Source organism: Schistocerca serialis, chromosome 1, assembly GCF_023864345.2.
Source record: "Schistocerca serialis cubense isolate TAMUIC-IGC-003099 chromosome 1, iqSchSeri2.2, whole genome shotgun sequence".
Lineage (NCBI taxonomy): Eukaryota > Metazoa > Arthropoda > Insecta > Orthoptera > Acrididae > Schistocerca > Schistocerca serialis.
The window spans coordinates 75,580,136-75,604,112 of NC_064638.1; the positions used below are offsets into that span (position 1 = coordinate 75,580,136).

Genomic DNA, 23,977 nt, shown 5'->3' on the forward strand with positions numbered 1-23,977 from the left:
CTAAAACATCCTGCAGAGATCTCTTCAAATAAGTTTTAGACCTATGTTTCAAAATATATCTATCTGACTTATACGCCAAATCTCACTGCAGCTTTTGCAAGCTCATTGGTTTTATATATTTCACTAAACCATGTACAATTTTTTTAGGCTTACCACCAGATACACTGGGTGGCCACAGAGAGAGGTTTCTTAAACAATTTAAAGACCTGAGACAGTTCTACCTTACTGCAAATACAATGCAGTACTTCAAGTCCCTTATACAAATTCCGTTGTTGCCAGAGGTGAGTAAAAATGATTAAAGGAATAAGTTGCAATATTAATGTACATTTAGGTGTAAGACAGATACTGTTTACCATCATAGTCAGTATTCCACAGCTTTAGTATTGAATTTCTTTTCATAATTCCTGTTTGACTTTCTCATTACCTTCTATGCCCATGTATTTTTTATATCCTTCTGAAAACATATTTTGTATGTGCTTCAGGTTTCTCTTTTTCAGGTTTTCACTGATTGTGTTTTATTTCACTTCTTTGCTTTGTTGTGTTGTACTCTGAACAGTAATATAACAACCTTCCACAGTCTTGACATAATATTTTCACTACATACCTCTTGACAATCTGCTTATCATCTTCCCTCTGTTGGCCCTCTTTTGTCATCTTTCTTACAACATAAGGGTATGTTAACTTCCAGTTTTGATGTTCAGACAGATTGTTTTAAAGTTATTTTATCACTAACTTGATTTTATGCAGATCGGCATCTCCATTAAATTTAAGGTACTGCTGTGGCTCCCGAATGCAACAAGGATGAAAGTGTCAGTTTCCACATTTGTTTCAGATGTGAATAACTCACTCCCCCCCCCCCCCCCCTGCCCCCCTCCAATTCATTGCCCATAAAATGTAAGATGACAAGCTATCAGCTAATGTTCATTTGGTTCCAACTTTTGTCATAACCATTTTTTTTGGTGTGTGTGTGTGTGTGTGTGTGTGTGTGTGTGTGTGTGTGTGTGTGTGTGTGTGTGTGTGTGGGGGGGGGGGGGGGGGGTGTCTATACATTAACATGGAAAAAGTTAAAGTTTTTACTTTTTACTGTTGCAAAACAGGCATGTGTATGTATCCCTATATCATCACTAGTTAACCAAAGAACTGCTTGCTTCCTGAAATTCATCATCACTCAGTAGGTCTGGTGCTCCTGTGTCCTTTTGTGTATTATGTGACTGAACTGTTTGAAAGCTTGGGGGTGTCAGTATGATTGGATAAATAAAGTTGTGCCCTGAAAGCTGAATGTTTGCTACTAGCTGCTGAGATAGTTTTTAATTCATTTCTTGTTTCACTTGTTGTGGAGAAATATATCCCCACCTTTATGAACTTCTCACTTGACATCAGTAACTACAGTATTTGTGGCACAATAGTGTTGCAGTCATTGTTTAACATGCATGTGTTCATTGACTCTAAAAGGTGAGGTCTATTTGCTGGCAACAAGTTCGGAACATTTCTCTCACAAGTGGATTGTCTTCCCAACAGTTAAAACATAATTTTTAGAGAAGACTGATCTTTAACACTGTCATACATTCTTCCAGTGAATAGATCATGAATTGTATTCTTTCCTTATCAGTGCATCTTTGACACTGAATCAATATGCAAATTACCCAAGCTCTCTTTAAATCCACAGCTTGTGTATGTCCTTCCTTCCCTCCCTTCATCTCCTCCTCCGCCCCCTCTCTGCCCCTCTCCTCCTCCGCCCCCTCTCTGCCCCTCTCCTCCTCCGCCCCCTCTCTGCCCCTCTCCTCCTCCGCCCCCTCTCTGCCCCTCTCCTCCTCCGCCCCCTCTCTGCCCCTCTCCTCCTCCGCCCCCTCTCTGCCCCTCTCCTCCTCCGCCCCCTCTCTGCCCCTCTCCTCCTCCGCCCCCTCTCTGCCCCTCTCCTCCTCCGCCCCCCTCTCTGCCCCTCTCCTCCTCTCTCCCCCCTCTCTGCCCCTCTCCTCCTCTCTCCCCCCTCTCTGCCCCTCTCCTCCTCTCTCCCCCCTCTCTGCCCCTCTCCTCCTCTCTCCCCCCTCTCTGCCCCTCTCCTCCTCTCTCCCCCCTCTCTGCCCCTCTCCTCCTCTCTCCCCCCTCTCTGCCCCTCTCCTCCTCTCTGCCCCCTCTCTGCCCCTCTCCTCCTCTCCCCCCCCTCTCTGCCCCTCTCCTCCTCTCCCCCCCCTCTCTGCCCCTCTCCTCCTCTTCCCCGCCCTCTCTATCCATCTCCTCCTTCCCCTCGCTCCCCCTGTCTGTCTCCATATTATCCCCCCTCCTCAATACAAGGTTGCTGGTCCTTACTCCCACAGTAATTTTTTTCCGGATAGTAAGTAACATGTGTCAAAAAGATTGGTTGAAATTGGTCCACTGGTTTAGGAGTACTATTTTATAAATTGTGTGGATTAGTGAGTTTTTAACAGCAAGAAATTTGCTACCGGCATTGGTGTCTGTCATATGTTTCATGTATATATTCTATTCAAAATAAAAATGTTGCCACTGCTTATTTCTAATTTCAACCAGCTTCTATCCCAAATATAATACATAATTTGGATACTAATCCCAAATACTTCTACAGTTCACTAATATTTAGTTTTTGAATTTTTTCCACAAGTTTCAAGGACACACATACCCCTCCAAAGCAGTCACAGGTGGCTTGGTCTTGGTTCTGCAGTGTACTACATTTACTTGCTAATTGGGTTTACAAAGTGTTATTTCTAAACCAAGAAAAAAAGTTGACATGGATACAACACATCATATGACACTCAGGTATCTGTTTATTTTGTTTAACACTTGCACAACTGATTCAGAGAACAACAATAATTCTCCAACTGATAGCAAAACTCAAGAAATCGGTCTCCTCCTCCTCACTGCTGTTGCTGGCGTTCTTCTTTCTGTTGTTGCTGGCTTTCTTCTTCCTGTTCTTGTTGCTGCTGCTGTTCTCCCATCTCATCACTATATCTCTCAAGCAAAAATATGTTTTATTGCTTAATAATAGAAGGCAGAAATTGGAGGAATGATTAAGTTGCTTGAGAGATATAGTGATGAGATGGGAGAACAGCAGCAGCAACAAATCTGAAACATTTCTCTCCACAAGTGGATTGTCTTTTATGTGTGTATGTTTAAAATGATCTATAGTTTTGTGTATAATGGCTATTGAAAATCTAGTGCTGTGAAGACTGTGATCATCTATTGTAGTTTCTGGAAAATTGAGTTTATTTGCCAGTGAAATTATGTCTGGTGAGTGTTTTGATCTGAACATTCAGAGTGGTTAAATGGCAAGTGTGAATACCATGTAGTGAAACTAAACCCCTTGTTGTGCTCTCTGTGTTATCCCACACTGACATTTTACTTCTACTTTGCACTTTGGACATTGTCTTAAGACTTGCAGTAATATGTACATAATAGGGAAACAAAAGTGACACTGTGTATTATTACCTGTAATATTACACTGCTTTGCATTGCTTTAGCGTACTGAATATCATCTTTTTCAAACAATAAAAATGATTATACACTGGAACAACTGGAGTGTCAATATGGTGTCAGGTCGAAAGGTGTTAATTACAGCATTTTATTTTTAATATATACTTTAAAATTAGATCATGGGTCAAATGAATAAGAGCAACCAGTTGAGAAAACAAATGAATCGCTAGTACACAGGTGCTGCTCTTCATGACATTAGGAACACTGTTTGAAATTTAAACTGTGCTTTCAATTTTAAACAAAGGTCTTTCCATGTACTGTAATAGTTTTATATTTGTTTTCTTATTGGTGCTGTGACAAAAATAATGTATCAGAATTACAATTTCATTATGTTGTAGAAATACAGCTACAACATAGTAAAAATGTGTAACAAAAGCATGTTTCATAGTAAAACCTAGATATCAGTTTAATGTAATACATTACAAACAAATGTACTAGTGAAAACCTTGTTATTAATTATTTATTAAATAAAACAGTAACAGAAAATATGTGCATATTAGTTGAAAGTAAATATTACTTGAATTATTAATTAGTGTGGATAGCACCCAGCAGAAATTTATAAATTATGTTTGCGTGTAGAAACCACCGAACTTCTTGGTGGAAGCCGATCTTCGCAGTTATGTGACACCAGTCGTAGTGCTTCCACCAGAGGAGAGTACTCATGAAACAGAGTCTACTGATGGTACCCTGATTGATACTACTGATACGGGATCAACTGGAGAGTTATTGGATTTACATAGTCGAAATGGTTCCATATCGCCAGATGTACTAGCAGAAAGGTGACAATTATTTTCTTATAACTAGATGTGGTTTTACATATAGCTAATAATCTAGGAGACTGCATCTATTTTCATTCATTTTGCTATTATAGTTCCTTCAGATCTTTGGTAAAGTAATTTCTCTAGCTGGGTGGCCTGCAGTATGTAGGCTACTTACGAGTGATCCAGTGACCATTTGAATAATTGTTGTACTGTCAATGTGTTGTTTTGCTTTGTGAATGAAAATTATTTTTAGAAACAGTCAAGTTTCATACCACAACTGCAATAGAAATGAATTTTACCAAATAAAGTTGTATAAATGGACTGAACATAGTGGAAAATCCAGAATGACATTGTTAATAGAAAAGATTGCTACTTACTATATAATAGAGGTGTTGCGTAGCAGACAGTAAGCATTCCTATCATGTGCTGCTGCTCGCAGTTGTGTGTATGCAAGTTGAATGTGTGTGTGTGGGGGGGGGGGGGGGGGGGCTTGTCTAATTCATAAGGCCCTTTGGCCAAAAGTTTACTTGTTTTACAGGCTTTTTGTTGTCTCTGACTCAAAAGCTCCACTACATGGTGAGTAGCAATCTATCCTTTTCATAATGTTGTCTTTTAACATACTAATATCTGAAGTTATCCCTTAGAATGTTTACCTGGAAATATGTTTTATCTTTATGTGCATTAAATTGTTTGAAATGTCTCCTTGACTTATGCAGATCCTCTATATGAAGACTTTTTCTCTAGCTCCACTTCCGCTACTGCGTATGTTGTTAAGTCTCTGCTACTCCTTGTTTGGTTGCCAGAACTGGCTGCTGCTTCTATGATTTAACAGATAAAAATTGGATTACTGGCTCTTTATTTATTCTAGGCAGTTTGAATATGATGAAAACTTAGGCATCATTTTTCAGTATCTTCCAGTTTTTGACTTGCATTCAATCTGAGACTGGTACAGGAAGGAGGTGTCACTTTTCTGCTCTAGGTTATTTCATCTATCAAAGGGGACAAGTTAAAGTGACACACCAGCAAAGCTATATTTTGCTCAGGTGAACAACAACAACAATAATAGTAGTAGTAGTAGTAGTAATAATAACAATAATAATAATAACAATGAATGTATAACACCACTTTAAATTGTGAAACTAAATGGATTGCGTTACATCACAGCACAGGAAGATTTGTTAAGACAACAGAGCCGCCAGATACAGCATAAATTGCTAGGTTAATGATTTGCTGCTGTAGCTCAACTGCACTTGACATCCTTTCAGAACAATGTACTTGTCTGTGGTATTTTTCCTTCTCTGCTTTACATGACTATACAGTTAAGTCCTCCACTTTGTATATTAAAGGCTAACAGTGTTATGGGAAAAGTTATACAGTGCCAAAGAATTTTATATTCATAAATATTGAACTGCTAAGAACTTTCGATGCAGATATGTTCCTGAATGTGTTTTTATGTAATAATGATCCTTCTGCATGCAGTAAAATCCAATTACTAAGAACTTTGATGAAGTTTTACAAATAAACCTCTCTAGGAAATGTTGGATATGTCAGTGTACCTTGATAATGTGCACATGGGTAATCACATAATATTCGTACTGTGTGCCTAATTTTCAGTTATGCAAAAAAATAGTAATGGTATTCATTTTTGATCCATTTTTCACTTCAGTAACAGATAAAGGTGTTTATATATAAAAAAAATTAAATGGTATAAATAGTACAAAGGAAGGATGCCCTAATCTAAAAATTAGAACTGCCTTGCAAGAGTAAGATGTTTGAGATGGCTAAGGGACACTTTCTGGAGTTGCCTAGATGTATGACAGAATGTCCTCCTTTGATGTTATGGGTGGCAGTTCATTAGACAGGTAATGTGGTTCTTGTGCTGTGTCATCTTAGACTCACACATTATCTCAGCAATGAATTATTTAATTTTTAATTATAAATATGAGGTATTATTAATTTTAACAGCAATATATGTGTGTTATAAAAATTATCATTTACTATTACATCAATAGTTTCTCCACAAAGCCAGTCATTTAGTGTGAACAAAAGAAGCCATTAGTGTCAACAAAACCAAACCATGATGTTGGCCACCCAGGGGACTCTCAATTCTTTCATGAGTACATGTTTTGCTACCAAGGGGCCCTAGCCTTTGCATCAGTATTTCCTTTTCTGTGCTGCAAGCCTATACTTCCGCTATCTCTTTCCTCTCTGCCTTTCCACCGGATGGTCCTCCTGGTGCAGATCCCACTTGGATCTGTTACACGATTTAGGACCCTAGTTTTTCATCTCACTTCCAGGGCTTTCTACACCTTTCCATTAATAAATACATGGTCCCCATTGTTGGGTTCAACCTGCCATTATTTGACAAATTTTTCAGACCTGCACATCATGCACGGAAGGTCGCCCAATATTTCACCTTTGTGCCTTTCCACCTTAGTGCCCTTTCTTTCCACTAGGGTAGTATGCCCAAAACCCAACACGGTAGCCATTCTGATGGGGGGCGGGGTCATTAAATACCTGTACGGTGATAGCCCCCTGACCATGCAGCGATCACACTTTTGGTGCCTGAGCCAGAAACTCCCCATGTATGCCAAGGAGTATGTGCCTGTCATGACTGGGGCATGGGAACTTCGAGCAACAGAATACTGGCCAGGTAGCTGTTACTGAGGAGCGACTCCATTTGGAGTAGGTGGAACTATGGATGATGTGCATTTGAAGCAGATGAAGCTTTCTCCCTCTGGTGGCCATATGGTCCCATCAATCTCTTCAGATGGAAAGAACTCAATCAGTGTAGAGAGATATGATGCTAAAATGTTTCCGTCCCTGGCTACACCATGGGAGGAATGTAGGGCTAAGCAACAAGAAGAGAAACACTTTCCCTAATACCTGGTTTGTACAAGGACAAATGGGGATTCTTTTTTGGCCAAAAAGCATTTATTCTTTATAGAGAATGCAGAGGAAAAATTTGGGGAAGTTGAACCATCCCCAAAATGAAGAGTGGGGCAATTTTGATTTAAATGGCATCCCCTGTCCAGTCATGGGTGTTGTTAACTTGGGACAAGCTAGGTGACATTCCCGTAACTATCACTATAGTCTAAATATGATTCAAGGCAACACTTTCCTTCATGACCACCTCACTGTAGCCTAATGATGAACTACATGCCATCTTGGAGTGATGAGATGTATGCTTCATCCATCTTGTCCATAGCGGGCCAACCCCCCCCTCCACACACACACACACACACACACACACACACACACACACACACACACACACACACGGTGCTTCAGGTGCATGAAATTCGGACATGTGTTCACATCCCCTTATATGTCAACTGAGAGACCATTCTCCTCGTTCACCAGACTGCTCACTCTCTCTCTCTCTCTCTCTCTCTCTCTCTCTCTCTCTCTCTCTCTCTCTCTCTCTCTCTCTCTCTCTCTCTCTGAGAGGGAGAGGGAGGGAGAAGGAGAGGGAGAGGGGGGGGACATAGGACTCTGAACAGACCAACATACCAAGAGACTAAGAAAAAGTGTGAGCGTCTTCACCTGCACGCATGACAATGACGTGCTACAGCTGCTCAACCATGCCTGCGCCTTGATGGTTGGTGGCTCTCGTCCTGCTGCTTCCCCCACACACATTTTGGGAGCAATGGCTCCCTGTCTACTGGGGATGTCATCTCCATTCCCCCAGCCAGACATGCATCACCCTCATCCGGCTTCTCCCACCGGGAAGGAATCCCTCAGGACACTCCCCCTCAAAGGTTCCTACCAATCTGCAAACAGGTATTGGCCAATGGCTGAAAGAGGCATAGGTTGCTGCTTGTGTGGCTTCACGACCTTTTTCCCAGTCATCTAAACCCAATAAGGAGAAGAAAGATAAAAAGGTCTTTCAAGATGGAGGAGGTCCTGCTGGCCCTCACACAACTGCTTCACGCATGTTCCGCTTCTGTGGCTGAGGCAGCGATCCCGGCAGCCTGTGAGGCTCCAGATAGCACCACACCGTGTGTCTCAGAACCTGTGTATTGATACCATAATGTCTCAACAGGTGGTAGCAGGTGACTCTGGAGCTTAACCTGCCTCCTTGGTCTCTTCACACCCTCACAATATATCCACAGCATGATTCTGCAGTGGATTTGTAATGAGTTTTTCCACCCCCTGGCTGAGCTACAGTGTCTCTTAACTCTACATTGCCCTTCAGGAAACTTAGTTTCCAGCAACATGGACTCCTGCCCTTTGTGGCTACCTGGGATATTTTAAGAATCATGCTGACTATGGTAGGATGTTGGGTGGAGTTAGAAATATATTGTGGACTCTGTATATAATGAACATTTGCCTCTTGATACAACTTTGGGGGCTGTGGATGTTTGGGGGAGGGCATTTCAGGATTTTACCATCTGTAATGTGTCTCTCCCTCCAGATAGTGATGTACCTCAGAATGTATTGTCTGCATTGGTGGTAAGGACATAAAGAACTTACTGGAAGATCTCTACCTTTGTCTCTTGAATACTGCTGCCAAACACACTTCAGTGTGGAACATGTAACTTACTTGACCATTGATCTTTCTGTTTGCAGCCATGGTCTTCTCCCACTCAGCTACTGGGGCAATGTGGTGGTGATCACTTCCCAATCTTGTCTGTCTGTCAGCATCACTCCCCCGGACACCCACCTATATGGGCTATCAAAAACACCAACTGGGGTGATGTAACCTCCACTGTCGTTCTTACCTCTCCGCTAAATGAAGCTATTGACATGGCTGTCCAAGATGCAACAGCAGCCATTCTATCACTGGATGACTTAGTGATCCCCTATTATTCTGGATCCCCATTGGAAAGACAGTACCTTAGTGCCTCTCAGAAATTGCAAAGGCCATTAGAGATAACAGATGGGTGACAAAATCTTCTCGGGTAGCCGAGTCAATGCATTGTTCTCCAGCAACGTTTCAGCAAATTTCTAGCTTGCCATCTTCAGGCGACGTGTTGGGTTCATGTCGCATCCAGAACTTTGTAGCTGCTGGACCATTGACTAATGGATAGGATGTCACAGTGAACTGCAGCAGTACATCCTTGTCCCATCAGCGTTGCAAGAACACAAGTCTGCTCAGCAAACTCGCCTTCTTGATCCAGAGTTTTTGCAGCGACTTGATGCTGCATTGTATGTCCTCCCCATAGAGTTGCGTTATATGAGAATGCAGGTTTCAAATCAAGAAGGCAAGTTTTCACAGCAGACTCATGTTCTTGCAGTGCTGTCGCAATGAGGACGTACTGCCATAGTTCACACACTTGTGACATCCTATCCATAAGCTCATGGTCTAGTGGCTATAAAGGTCCGTATGAGATGTGAAGATGGCAGTTCGCCTGAAGATAGCAAGTAAGAAACTTGCTGAAACGTTTCCGGAGAATGACTCATTGACTCTGCTCCCGAGAAGATTTTAGCATTGAGATTCACCAAGAAATCCTGCATTCTCATATCTCAGATGGACTCTCCAGTTCCGTAAGTGGCATCAATCAGTGGGTCACCTCTTTACCTTTAAATGGCTTCATGACTGGGTCTGCCACCTAATAAAGTAACGGAAACGAGAATGCTGGGAGCATTACATTTCAACCATTGGACTACATACACCTCCTTCACAGATTTGGGTGAAGATCAGGCAACTCTACGTATACCAGTCCCCTGCAAGTGTACCTGGTATTTCCTTGAAATCTGCTGTTTTCACTAACAGAGACACAATCACCATACATTTTTCTCTGTATTATGCTCAAGCCTTTGCATCTGAGAACCTTCAACTGCCCTTTTGTGACATCAAACAGTGTGTGGAGCTTATGCACTTATCTTTCATTACTTGGCACCTGGAGCCCTTTAAAGCTCCATTCAGTGAATGAGAATTCCTTAGTGCCTTAGCCCTTTCGCAATCGGGAGGACAACGGTTCAGTCCCGCGTCCGGCCAGCCTGATTCAGGTTTTCTGTGATTTCCCTAAATCACACCAAGCAAGTGCCGGGATGGTTCCTTTGAAAGGGCAAGGCCGATTTCCTTCGCCGTCTTTCCCTAATCCGATGAGACCGATGACCCCGGTGTCTGGTCCCTCCTCAACACCAACCCAACCCTTAGCCCTTTAGCCTGAAATAGCCACAGGGCCAGACTGCATTCTTAAGTGCCTATCGGCACATTGTCAGTGTCATCTCCTTATCATTTTCAACCATGTCTGGAGCATCATCACACCAGTACTGAAACTGTGTAAGATCACCTTGTGATGAGCAGCTATCACCCAGTGAGTGTTACCAGTGTACTCTGTAAGTTGTCTGGTACACATGGTGAGCCGGCAGCTGTGTTGGTTCCTAGAATCGCAGGGCCTTCTGGGTCTGTCCCAGGGCCATTTTCGTTAAGGCCGTTCCACTACTACTAATAATTTGATTAGCACGGAGTCTGCCATCCGGACAGCTTTTGACCAATCTCGACACCTTATTGCAGTCTTCTTCAACCTATAAAAGGCTTTTGACATCACATGGCGACACTGCAGCCTTGCTACCTTGCATGAGTGGGATCTCTGGAGGCCAGAGTCCAATTTTTGTCCAGAACTTCTTGTCACACTGTACTTTGTGGATTCAAGTTGGTACTTGTCCCAGTACACCCCTGTCCAAGAGAATGAGGTCCTGCAGGGCTCTGTATTGAGTGTCCCTCTCTTTCTAGTGGCCATCAACTGTCTAGCAGCAGCTATGGGGTATACAGTATCACTCTTCTTGTACGCAGTTTATTTTCGCTTTGACTATTGCACCTCTAGTGTGGGTCCTGCTGAATGCTGACTGCAGGGCGCCATTCGAAAGGTGCAGTCATGGACTGCCAACTATGGCTTTCACTTTTCAGCTCCCAAGATTCACGTCGTGCACCTTTGTTGACGTACTGTTCATCCACAACCAAAATTATACTTTGATGCATATTTGATGTGGATTCTCCTTTTTCACCAGCTTAAGCATAAGTCCTGGCTACATCTCAATGCACTTAACTGCCCCAATAACACGAATTGGGGTCAGACTGCACTGTTCTTCTGCAGCTTTATATAACACTGATCCTGTCCCATCTTGATTATAGGAGTCTGACATATGGTTCAGTATCACGTTCAGCATTTGACACTGGCTTCGATACCCCACTGTGGGATGTGACTTGCAGGTGTGAAGTCACCCTTCAATGCACCATATGTTCCCGTAATCCTCCTGGCCTCACCCTTCATAAGTCATTGCCCTTTTCCCATTCCAGCACTGCACTGCCCTCTATTCCACCAGCACACCTACAGTCTTGTACTTCTCCCCTTTTCCGCTACCACCGCCCTCCATCTGAGTTCCCGACTGCGCCTATCTGCCACGCCATATCTCTACCTCACCCCTGTACATTCCCACAAGCAGCGCCTTACCATCCCCCATCCCCCACCCCCCCCCACCCCACCCCCTTACCCCGCTATTGCTTCCCCTCCTCACCCAGGCTGCTCCTCTTCCCTACCACCCAGTTACCTCTCCCATCAGGTACTCCTGTTTACGGGCTGGCCTCAGCAGCCAGACTGTGGTCATATGTGTGTAAGTTGCACTTGTGTGTGTGTGTGTGTGTGTGTGTGTGTGTGTGTGTGTGTGTGTGTGTGTGTGTGTGTGTGTGTGTCTCTCTCTCTTTGTTGCCCGAAAGCTCACTTTCTGACAGTCATTTTGTTGTGCTTATCTGTGACTCAGCATCTTTGCTATATGGTGATTAGCAACTATCTTTTTCATAGTACTGTTACAGTCCATCCTGGATTTTCCATTGTGTGATTGTGTACCATGTTAACATTTTGTTTTGCATAACGTTCTTCAATGGTTTGTCACAATATAAGCAAAATGGAGATTGTTAGTGAAATCAATTTCTTGTTACAGGGACAATTTAATTGAACACCTACATATGGAAATAGCACGCCTTCGTCAAGAAATTCAGAGACTAACAGCAGAGCACAAAAGGATTGTGGAACAATTGAATGAGCGGATAATGGACTTGGAGACCCAACTAGCAACAAAGGTTTTTTGAACTGAAGACTATAGAGAATAATAGCTTCATTAGAAGGGTTAACTTTGGTGGACTTGTGTGTAAAATTGAACTGAAGGCAATTGTCTTCAATTGATCATTTGCATAACCATTTCTATCAGACCCATTTTTGTGTAGTGCACGCCTGCCCCATTTTTGTGTAGTGCACGCCTGCCCCATTTTTGTGTAGTGCACGCCTGCCCCATTTTTGTGTAGTGCACGCCTGCCCCATTTTTGTGTAGTGCACGCCTGCCCCATTTTTGTGTAGTGCACGCCTGCCCCATTTTTGTGTAGTGCACGCCTGCCCCGTTTTTGTGTAATGCACGCCTGCCCGGTTTTTGTATAATGCACGCCTGCCCCGTTTTTGTATAATGCACGCCTGCCCCATTTTTGTATAATGCATGCCTGCCCCGTTTTTGTATAATGCATGCCTGCCCCGTTTTTGTATAATGCACACCCACCCCTTTTTTGTATAATGCATGCCTACCCCATTTTGGTATAATTCATGTATAATGTGTAAAATAAATATTTCATTGTATTAGTGGCAGTGTACAATATAAATTACTGGATGTGTCTATCTTCACTGGATGAGTAAGCCACAGCACAGAATAATCAGCTGGAAGTATTTGATTTGCTACATTGTGTGTTGACTTAGAGGTAAAAATATGTACTGAGGTACCTGCTGTTTTGTTTTCAAAATTGCTCATTCACCCGCTTTGGTCTGTGTGTTTGAGGCAGTGTAGTCTAGCATTCTCCAAGAATTACTGCACTTGCTGTGACGTTGAGATTGGTACAAACTGGAGACTCTGTCTCCCAGAGAGAATATAAGAAAAGCCAGTTACAGTTGAAAGTAGCAGATACGACAACATTCCTTTTTAACTGTATTGGCAGATAAGATAGAAGAAATGTGAATATTAAAAAAAATGAAAACCATATGAATTGCAAAAAAGGTAAGTACTGGTGAATAGGAAAATGAAAGGGGGTTGCTTCTTCTCATCCCCTTGTCCCTTGTCTTCGTTTGTAGTATATGTGCAGCACAATGGTTCATTAAAGATTATTGACAGTTAAATTTTTTACTTATTTATTTATTTTTGTTGATATTTGCAACACCATGATGCAGCATGATAATAAATTTTCATATATCCTAGTTGCTGTGTGGGGTTTGGATATTATTCTTCAGCTTGAGAAGTTCAGATTCTTTAGCTCAGCTGAACACACTTTGAGCAGACATTGGTGTGGGACATGTTACTGAACACTAATTCTGGCAGTCATTGACTGTTTTGAATAATAATTTAATGTATCTGCAAACATCTTCTTGGAACTCATATGGTGAAATGCCTCAATTATATTTCCAGTTGTGTAACCCTGGGAGAAACACATTACCCCACTGTAAACAATGTCTTCTACCATCTGTACTCTGCATTTTGGTAATTTCATATAAAATACCTCCAATCATTACCATGTCCCTATGTGAAATGTGATGTCCACATTTATAGATGGAAGGCGTCCTTGCCATTGTAGAGAGTTCCACGTCAATCGCTTGTATCAACTGCTTCCCATTTGATCAGACAAGCTGAGAATATACCTCCTTATATGATAAGAATGGGTTTTGGATAAATTCTGGTAATTGTTTCCATAAATCACTGTAGACAACAAAGATATTGTTTGCACCTTTCACTGTTGTTATGGGGAACATTAGGGATAATGTTTTTTGCATCTGAACTAATATAAAATGCTTAAAACTCCAGGTCAGTAGGATTTTATTCCTCATTGAAGAGGAACATGGGGTGATAGATGATTTTATCTGCTTAGTGATGAAACATTGTCGATTGTCAACGGTTCTAATGCTTCAGTGACCTTGTAAGTTTCTGTAGTGAGCCACACAAAGAAGGGGTCACAAACCCAGTGAACACACTTAGGGAACCTCAGTGATACTGTTGCACTGAGGTGTTACGCCACAAAGAGAAATTTCATAATGGCAGTGGAGCAGGAGGTTAGTATTTAGTATTGTGTGACTGTTGAATTAAGACATGGATATCAGAATCCATACATATTTCTTTGCAGTATTGAGAGTAAAATTACCATACATTTCTTCAGTCAAACATAATATATGTAGTTCATTTGGAATAAATTTTTGTGTAGTGGTGGCTAAGTGACAAAGCTCTCATATATGACAAGATGGTTCCAGTTTGTTTTATTTGTGGTGGAAAATCGTGGTTCCGCCATTCCAAGCCGATCTTCAGGCTCTTGTTAATTCATTTTGACTTTTCAGCCGAGTAACCGTCTTTCATTGGGTGATATGCTGTTTCCTTGATAAACAGTGACCTGCATTAGTTTTGATATGTTATAAGATTATAAAAATATACAAATTGGAAGCATTAAAAGTGTGTCGTATGGTTGAGGCATTGCTTGGCACATAAACAAAACTGCTGAGCTTTATTGATAAACCAGTATTCACAGGTAATAGAAATGCACATGCTGTACTGGCTGATTACATTGTGCCAGAAATACAGACCAACTGGTGTGAGGAACTGTGTTAAGTGGAGTAAGCAAGGGCAGAAAGGAGGCAGGGTCGAGGGGGGGGCAGCAAGTATGTGAAATGGGAATGTGGCACCAGTGAGCTTGCTCTGGCACAGGTAGGGAGAGTTGTGTATGGGACACTGTGACTTAACAGGAGTAGAACAAAGGAAGAAGGTAAACTGTGAGAGGTAGTTGGGTGTGAGTGCAGGGGTGGAAGTTGGTTTGGGACAGAGGGTGGTGATTTAGGCCAGGGAGATTATAGGAATAAAGAATGTCTTGAAGGATAATTTCTATCTATGTATTTCTGAGAATCTGTTGTTGTTGGGAAAGGATCCAGATGGCTTGGACTGTGAAACACCCATTGGAACTGAGTGTGTTGTGCTCAGCAGAATGTTCCGCCACTGGACAGTTAACCCAGCCCATGACAACATCAGTTACAACAGAACTTGTCTATGATACAGCTCCTTTCACAGGTGACCCTGCCCCTGGATAGACTGTAATTGTAAAGGGATTGGAGTAGGGTGTGCTCGATGCTTGCATTGGATAAGTCTTGCATATGGATCTACTGCAGGGGTATGATTCGTGTGGTAAGGTTCGGAAGTATGTATATTGCATAAGAATGGAATACCACATTGAGAGGTGCTTGAATACAAGTGTGACATTGAAAATAAATCTTTGGATAGGACTGAAATTTATGTAGGATTGATAATGCTGTTAGATAGGTTGCCAACAGTGTTTTGGGTTTGTGTCGTATGTTTTGAGGGATGTTGGGAAGGAGTTTGGGCTATGTGGATATGCAGGAAGTCAGCAAGGCAGGGTCCAAGTCCTACTTGGGTTTGATGAGGCAGTTCACTTGAGGCACGATAGGTATTGTTTGCAACTGATATTCCAAAATGGATGTTGGATGTCAGTAAATTGGAAATGTTTAGGGGTGGTGCAAAGACTGCTGCTCAAAATTTTTATGGCAGTGATTTCAGTTTGGTAGATGGGGTGCAGGTAGTTAAGGTTGCTTGGTAAAAGGATTTTCTGAAGGGAGCAGAGGTGATGTGGAGCTTGTTTCATGATTTGTTTGTCCAGTGTTAGATTAGTGATGGATAGGGACAGGCAGACTTTGAAGATTTGAAGGTTGTCGTGAAAGGAGTGGTGGTATTCAGAAAAAGTAATTTTTATGGCTGGCATGTTTGAAAGCATGGAGGGGAGGAGGAGGAGATTGTATGGGTCAGGTGGCATTTATACAACAGGATGTGGGACTACAGGTAGGAATACTTTTCTGGACCAACATAGATCGATAGAACAGGCACCGCCTGAGAATGAAATGTTGCTGTAAGGGGGGAAAAGGGTTGTAAATGAGTGAAAAACATGGGTAAACAATTTTGGAAATACTGGAAGTAAAATTGCCTGGTGTACACTGAGGTGACATGCACATACACAAATGTTGGTAGTTTCATGTACATAAGATATGAATTGGTGGAGGTGTCATTTGTTCTCGGATGATTCATGTGAAATGGTTTCCCATGTGATTATGACCACATGATGGGAGTTAAGACTTTGTAGTGGAATAGTAGTTGGAGGTGGTTGCATGGGACATACCATTTTGGAATTTATTAAGGAATTCAGTATTTCAAGATCAACAGTGTCAAGAATGTGCTAAGAATACCAAAGTTCATCTCACCACGGACAACGCAGTGGCTGACAACCTTCATTTAACGACAGAGAACAGTGGCGTTTGTGTAGATTTATCATTGTTAACAGACAATAACCACAGAAGTCAACGTAGGATGTACAAGGAATGTATCCATTAGGACAGTGTAGCAAAATTTGGCGTTAATGGGCTATGGCCGCACACAACCTATACGAGTGCCTTTGATAACAGCGTGAAATTGCCTTCAGCACCTGTCCGGGGCTTGTGATGACAATGGTTGGAGTCTAAATGACTGAAAAACTGTGATCTGGACCGACGGGTCTCGATTTCAGTTAGTAAGAGTTGATTGCAGGGTTAATGTCTGGGGCAGTCCCTGCAGAGGCAAGGACCCAAGTTGGCAACAAGGCACTGTGCAAGTTTATGCTGGCTCCATAATGGTGTGAGCTGTGTTTACATGGAATTGACTGGGTCCTGTGGTCCAACTGAACTGATCATTGATAGAAAATGGTTCTGTTCAACTACTTTGACCATTCACATCCATTCATGCCTGGTTTGAAGAACATTCTGGACACTCAAATCATTTGACAGCCCAGATTGACTGACATGAATCGTATCAAACATTTATGGCACTTAATTGAGAGGTCAGTTCATGCACAAAATCCTGCATATGCAACATATTCACAATTATGGATGCCTGTAGAAGCAGCGCAGCTCTATATTTCTGCAGGGCACTTTCAGGGATGTGTTGAGTCCGTGCCACATTGAGTTGCTGCACTGTGCTGGGCAATAGGACACAATATTTGGAGGTGTCCCATGACTTTTGTCACATCAGTGTAAGTTAGAGGAAAAAGCACGAAGCAAACATCTGAAGCAGATGTAGGAAAAGTGAAAATAATACACACACAAGGTGGCTGAAGGATCTGTCAAAAATTGCTTCACAGTTTGAGAATTGAAAACATAAAAAGAATTTACACTGTGAGTTGTAGAATGGTTCCACAGTTAAGAGACGTTTATTTTAATATCGATGATTGTTGCACTTCTCCTCACCCCAGTATGCTTTCTTTGTGGTTGTTGAACTCTACCTCTTTGATGGCTCCATAAAAAGGCCCTAACAGTCAACAGTATCTGCATGCCTAGAAATGGGAAAAATCTTATCTATAATCCTCTCATCTGTCCCAAAGTGGTATTCTGCCACCCACCCACTTGCAAAATATGCTAGTACATCCTTACCTAGTAACAACCCCTTGCCACATGGGTTGTACCCCAGTGGAAGACCCAGGGGCAAGACCTGTTTTATGCACCCACCCAGAACATCCAGTCCAGTCCTGTCACAGGCATCATCACCTACCGTATTAGAGGAACTTTAAGTGAGCATGACCACCAATCAGCTGTGTGCAGAAATGAACGGTCACTGACAAACTGTGGCCAATTGCGGTGCATGCTGGTGAACACAACATGCTAGATGTCAGTGTCCACTTCACAACCCAAGCTATGAGGATCATTTCCCCTTGTTTCTCTAAAATATGTATATGAGAATTGTCCTTGCAAGACAGTAATCTTGTTATCCTCTTGGGCTCGATCTCTGCTAGCCTCTGTCCCACATGGACCTCCACCCCTTCCCCACGACCTCCACATTACTCGGTCTACATTCACACTCCTCTCTGCAGCCCTGTTTCTCAGTCCTGCCTCCCCTTCCACCTCATTATGCACTACCCACAACTCTCCATGCAGTTCACTGGTGCCATATTCCTGTCCAGTACACTTGCTACATCTTCTCCAAGCAGTCAGCCAACATACTCCAATGCTTTCTCCAATTTCTCACCTTGTTTCTCCACTCGCCCATCTACCCAACTCAACCTATCACCCCATTCAAGGGCAGTGTGGTCGGCCGGGACAAGACAGTATAGTTGGCCAGCACAGGACAGTTATTATAATTATAAAAATATATTACAACTTGAGTCACAATAGCAGTGTACTGCTTGATAAAAATTTCACATGATCTTTGTAACTAGTGTATTGTTTATTGATGTAAAGGGATTCACTATTTTTTTTTCAGGACAGTGAACTTCTTCAGGAAAAACAGCTGAAGGATGACCTACTTCAGCAGACAGAGGATTTTTCAAGATACCAGGAAACAGAAAGTAAAACAATTTACTGTCTCAAAATCAGTTTATTATTTTCTCTGTTGAGATTAAATTACATTTTCATTTGTTTATTGTATTACTTGTATTACAGAGAAGGCCAAAACAATAGAGGAAAAGTTTCAGAAATTAAAGGAGGTGTACACAAAACTGAGAGAGGAACATATTCAGCTAATACGACAGGTAATAATTTCTTGTTCAAACAGTTGCTTTCAACCTTACTATAAAATTCTTTGTAAAGGGAGGATTTCCTGTTCACAACAGAAATATTGACCATGTGGATGTCATTATCTGTATAATTAAAGTGAAATGCTTTCAGAAAATATTGGTTGTGAAAAGAGATCGCATGGTCCTATGGAGGAAATTAATGGTGTTGATGGATAAATAACTGGAAGGATTCATAGTCTTGGTACATTTTGATTTATTTAAACATTTTTTGGCATCAGATCTATGACCTTCAGGTTTTAAAAAGAGCAGAGAAAAGGAAATGTAGTTGTAAATTGACATGTTTCTTGCATGTCACTGCTCTTTTTAACATGTAAAATGATGCTTGTAAAGTTGAAACTGGTAAATGTTTAAATAAGTCAAAATGTGACCAAGATTAAGAATTTTTCAGTTTATTTAATATTTGTCCTCTTTAAATGTGAATGAACAGACACAAAAAAGTATTGTGGCTTACCTGTAAAATTTAAATAGCTACTGGAACATGTAAGGAACATTATCCAAATGTGATCATATCAACTTCTGTAAATATCTTGCCTACTGTAATAATGTATTATTACTTCTAGTCTTTTACTCTCATATAATTTCAGTTTAAATAAAAAGAAACTATAGTGATGTGATTAGTTGAGGGAGATCTACACTCCTGGAAATGGAAAAAAGAACACATTGACACCGGTGTGTCAGACCCACCATACTTGCTCCGGACACTGCGAGAGGGCTGTACAAGCAATGATCACACGCACGGCACAGCGGACACACCAGGAACCGCGGTGTTGGCCGTCGAATGGCGCTAGCTGCGCAGCATTTGTGCACCGCCGCCGTCAGTGTCAGCCAGTTTGCCGTGGCATACGGAGCTCCATCGCAGTCTTTAACACTGGTAGCATGCCGCGACAGCGTGGACGTGAATCGTATGTGCAGTTGACGGACTTTGAGCGAGGCCGTATAGTGGGCATGCGGGAGGCCGGGTGGACGTACCGCCGAATTGCTCAACACGTGGGGCGTGAGGTCTCCACAGTACATCGATGTTGTCGCCAGTGGTCGGCGGAAGGTGCACGTGCCCGTCGACCTGGGACCGGACCGCAGGGACGCACGGATGCACGCCAAGACCGTAGGATCTTACGCAGTGCCGTAGGGGACCGCACCGCCACTTCCCAGCAAATTAGGGACACTGTTGCTCCTGGGGTATCGGCGAGGACCATTTGCAACTGTCTCCATGAAGCTGGGCTACGGTCCCGCACACCGTTAGGCCGTCTTCCGCTCACGCCCCAACATCGTGCAGCCCGCCTCCAGTGGTGTCGCGACAGGCGTGAATGGAGGGACGAATGGAGACGTGTCGTCTTCAGCGATGAGAGTCGCTTCTGCCTTGGTGCCAATGATGGTCGTATGCGTGTTTGGCGCCGTGCAGGTGAGCGCCACAATCAGGACTGCATACGACCGAGGCACACAGGGCCAACACCCGGCATCATGGTGTGGGGAGCGATCTCCTACACTGGCCGTACACCACTGGTGATCGTCGAGGGGACACTGAATAGTGCACGGTACATCCAAACCGTCATCGAACCCATTGTTCTACCATTCCTAGACCGGCAAGGGAACTTGCTGTTCCAACAGGACAATGCACGTCCGCATGTATCCCGTGCCACCCAACATGCTCTAGAAGGTGTAAGTCAACTACCCTGGCCAGCAAGATCTCCGGATCTGTCCCCCATTGAGCATGTTTGGGACTGGATGAAGCGTCGTCTCACGCGGTCTGCACGTCCAGCACGAACGCTGGTCCAACTGAGGCGCCAGGTGGAAATGGCATGGCAAGCCGTTCCACAGGACTACATCCAGCATCTCTACGATCGTCTCCATGGGAGAATAGCAGCCTGCATTGCTGCGAAAGGTGGATATAGACTGTACTAGTGCCGACATTGTGCATGCTCTATTGCCTGTGTCTATGTGCCTGTGGTTCTGTCAGTGTGATCATGTGATGTATCTGACCCCAGGAATGTGTCAATAAAGTTTCCCCTTCCTGGGACAATGAATTTACGGTGTTCTTTTTTCAATTTCCAGGAGTGTATGTACCAAGTGTGGAACATTCAAGGACTGTGTGTTAATTTGGTTTATATTTATTTAAGATACATATTTAACATAGAATGAATCAAAATATTTGGTTAGGTGGCGAGGGAAGAAATTTTACTTTCAGTACCAGGCCAAGTGATGGAATACAGTAATCTAAATCTTAGCCATCACACATTCATCTCTGTAAAGAAATTGAGTTTCATAAACAGGGTATTATTAAGGAACAGTTCAGTATGGGATAATGTGCACTGCTGTGGTATTAGATGTCATCAGTGCTGGCTCTTAATGACTGAGACATTACAGAATGTTACTTTTAACCAGTTGTCATCTCTTCAGAACTTGACACTCAGGATCTACACTATCTGTGGCTCCCTGGGTATAGAAGTTTTAGCAGACACTCATAACAGTCTCACTATTGCCTTGCTGCACTTCAGTTTCTATAAAGCTGCTTTCCTTGTGAATTTTCCCTGGCAAGAGTGCTTGGGCTTAACCATTCCACTCAGTACGTCATGTCTCTAGGGGTACTGTATTTTTAAATCAATAGATCCTTTCCTGAAGAACTGCAGTAATCTTTCACTGAACAACAACCTCAGCTCTCTTTGTCGGTGTGTACATCATTCTTGCATATATTCTCCTTTCCTGTGCCCCATACTGTTATTCACTTAACTGATAATCTCCATTCCGTTTTCATTATTCAGTATTGGATTTCATTGAAGTAGTTAGTATCGAGATGGCAGTAAGCATAGTTTAGAATTAAACTGGTACCATGTGGTAAATTTGCTATCAGAATTTTTGTTATCATGTGAGTGAGTACGTATGATTGCCAAACTTGGGTTATTTTCAAAATATATGACGGGGTCATTTGGAAAATTGGAGATACCTGGAGGCAATTAAAATCAAAAATTGGCCTGAGTAAATGAGGAAACTAGTAAGGTTTAAGTTAAGAAAGGACTGATAAGCATCTGAGATAGGACCAAGTCTGCTAGTGCTGGGTATGGGATAAAGGCAGTATACAGCAAGCATGTAATCTACCCTCAAATTAATGATGCATTTTCAGTGCCAGTGATTCACTAATTCCTTATCTCTGTGTGTATATATCCTGGTGTTGGCTTCATTAACATATCTGCAACTGATTTGAGGTAGGAAAACATATCTTTTCCATTGCATGATGATAAGATGTAATTTGTTAACAGGTAACATACTTTCATAAGTTACGACATTATCAGTCAACTTGATTCAGAAATATATTACTTTCCATGTGACAGGTTTCAAAGATTTTTTCCTTTTCATTTCTTCCCCACCTTTCTTTACTAAACTATAATAAATTTTACATTATTGCTAACTCAGTTTCCTCGCATTGGTTCCAGCCTACATTCATCTTGTTCCACTTCACTATTAAAAGATTTTATTTTCTGTCTTGGATCTCCTGCTTATATTTCTCAACAACAAAAATAAATTTTTTCTTCCTTGTAGTATTGTTAATATCCAGTGGCAACTCCTATTTTTATTGCCTTTTGGCCAGCGGATTAATCACTATTCACTATGAGCACTTAGTATCACCATAAATAACTCTGGGAGTATCCAGCATGTGCTATACAACAACAGTGAGGATGAGCTTGAAAAGACTCAAAAACTACAGTGGTGCGCTAAACTTCAGGAGAAAAGTAACTTTTGCATGATGTCAGTGTGGTGAAATTTGGACCATACTGGTCCATTGAAAGACAAGCTACAGTATAGTATAGAAGGTAACTGAAATAAATACACAGTAAGATCAACAGAAATGAAATATTCAGAGGCAATTATTACATTGAAGTCATCACAATTTATGATGGTATCCTGAACGTTACATATGGGGGACGTTCTTGAAACGAGGATATATGGCGAATGGCCTGGTCTGCTTGTTCCACTGACTTAAATCCCATGGAGCACATACAAGATGTATTTGGTTGATGTATTGTAGGATGACCACATCCTTACCCAACATGTGGCCAGCATAGGATCACATTGCAAATTATGTTTTGCTATCTGTGGTGATCTTACACCCTATTAAGGACCATATTAAATTCAGTTACTACACAGTCACGTTTTTTACAGTATCCATGATAGATAAGCTCAATCACTTAATTGGCAGTACGGTAGCTTCCATGAATGCTTGGCTATGACATGGTGTATTCTCTGTTTGGTGTTCCAAGGACTCTGTTGCTAATTGATGCCATTCCTATGAATGAGCTGTGTAACAGTTTGGAAAAACGCCTTGTAACACCTGAAAGGCTGCAATTTCTGTGCAATGCATACCAAACTTATTTTATATTATTATTAACTGGCTGTCTTGCCAGCCAGTCAAGAGGGTAAAATTTTCACTCAGAAGAAATTCACTGTCTTGAGTTCAACATGAATGGGAATTGTACATAAGAGTACATTTGCAGCAGTTGCACCTCTGCAGAGTTGCCCATGGAGCTGGGTGCAGTCTCTCTCTACTTCTGGCTACTAAGTTTTCTTTGAAGTACAAGCTGAGATATACGTCTCTGTGTAACCTTCCATTGTGATGTCTTCACATACCAGAACCTCATTATTCTAGTCTGAGTTTGGACTAATTGATTATCCAGTCTTGAAGTACCTGTATCCATCATAAATGAGCCCATCTCTGCCCTGCCTTGAATGAGACACATACTGTTGATATTTAGTATGCAGTCATTCATTCCAAGCCAGCAGCTACAACACTACAAGAAAGAATCATATTCACTATTCTGGGTTAAATCTGACTTTGGTACAGAAAGGGGTGAATTATGCCACCACAAAAGTCTTTGGTCATTTATCAAATTGCATTAAAATTCTGACAGATAACCAACAAATATTTAAAAACAAATTCAAAGAATTTCTGATTGACAACTCTTTCTCCTCAGTCGGTGAATTTTTAGATATTAAGTAGTAAGTGGCAAAAAAAAAAAAGAGAGAGAAAAAAAAAAATTATATTCTGTAAGGAAAACTTATGTTAAACTGACAAGTTTCACATCATTATGAAGTGTTGTATTCATGATCTATGGAACAAGTATTAATGAAATGTTGTTGTTGTGGTCTTCAGTCCTGAGACTGGTTTGACGCAGCT

General features: G+C 42.0%; 1 protein-coding gene across 3 annotated transcripts in view; it reads left to right on the plus strand.

The window, feature by feature from the left end:
- LOC126461861 (huntingtin-interacting protein 1) overlaps nucleotides 1-23,977 on the plus strand; it is a 538,678-nt gene that overhangs the window by 458,230 nt on the left and 56,471 nt on the right. For all 3 annotated transcript variants that reach the window (XR_007585951.1, XR_007585952.1, XM_050096029.1), the window contains exons 7-11: nucleotides 148-281; nucleotides 4,066-4,265; nucleotides 12,138-12,276; nucleotides 18,501-18,585; nucleotides 18,680-18,768. Coding sequence is in view for 1 of the 3 variants with exons in the window: in XM_050096029.1 (XP_049951986.1) it covers nucleotides 148-281; nucleotides 4,066-4,265; nucleotides 12,138-12,276; nucleotides 18,501-18,585; nucleotides 18,680-18,768 (647 nt within the window). In the remaining 2 variants the exon portion in view is untranslated. The remainder of the gene's footprint in view (nucleotides 1-147; nucleotides 282-4,065; nucleotides 4,266-12,137; nucleotides 12,277-18,500; nucleotides 18,586-18,679; nucleotides 18,769-23,977) is intronic.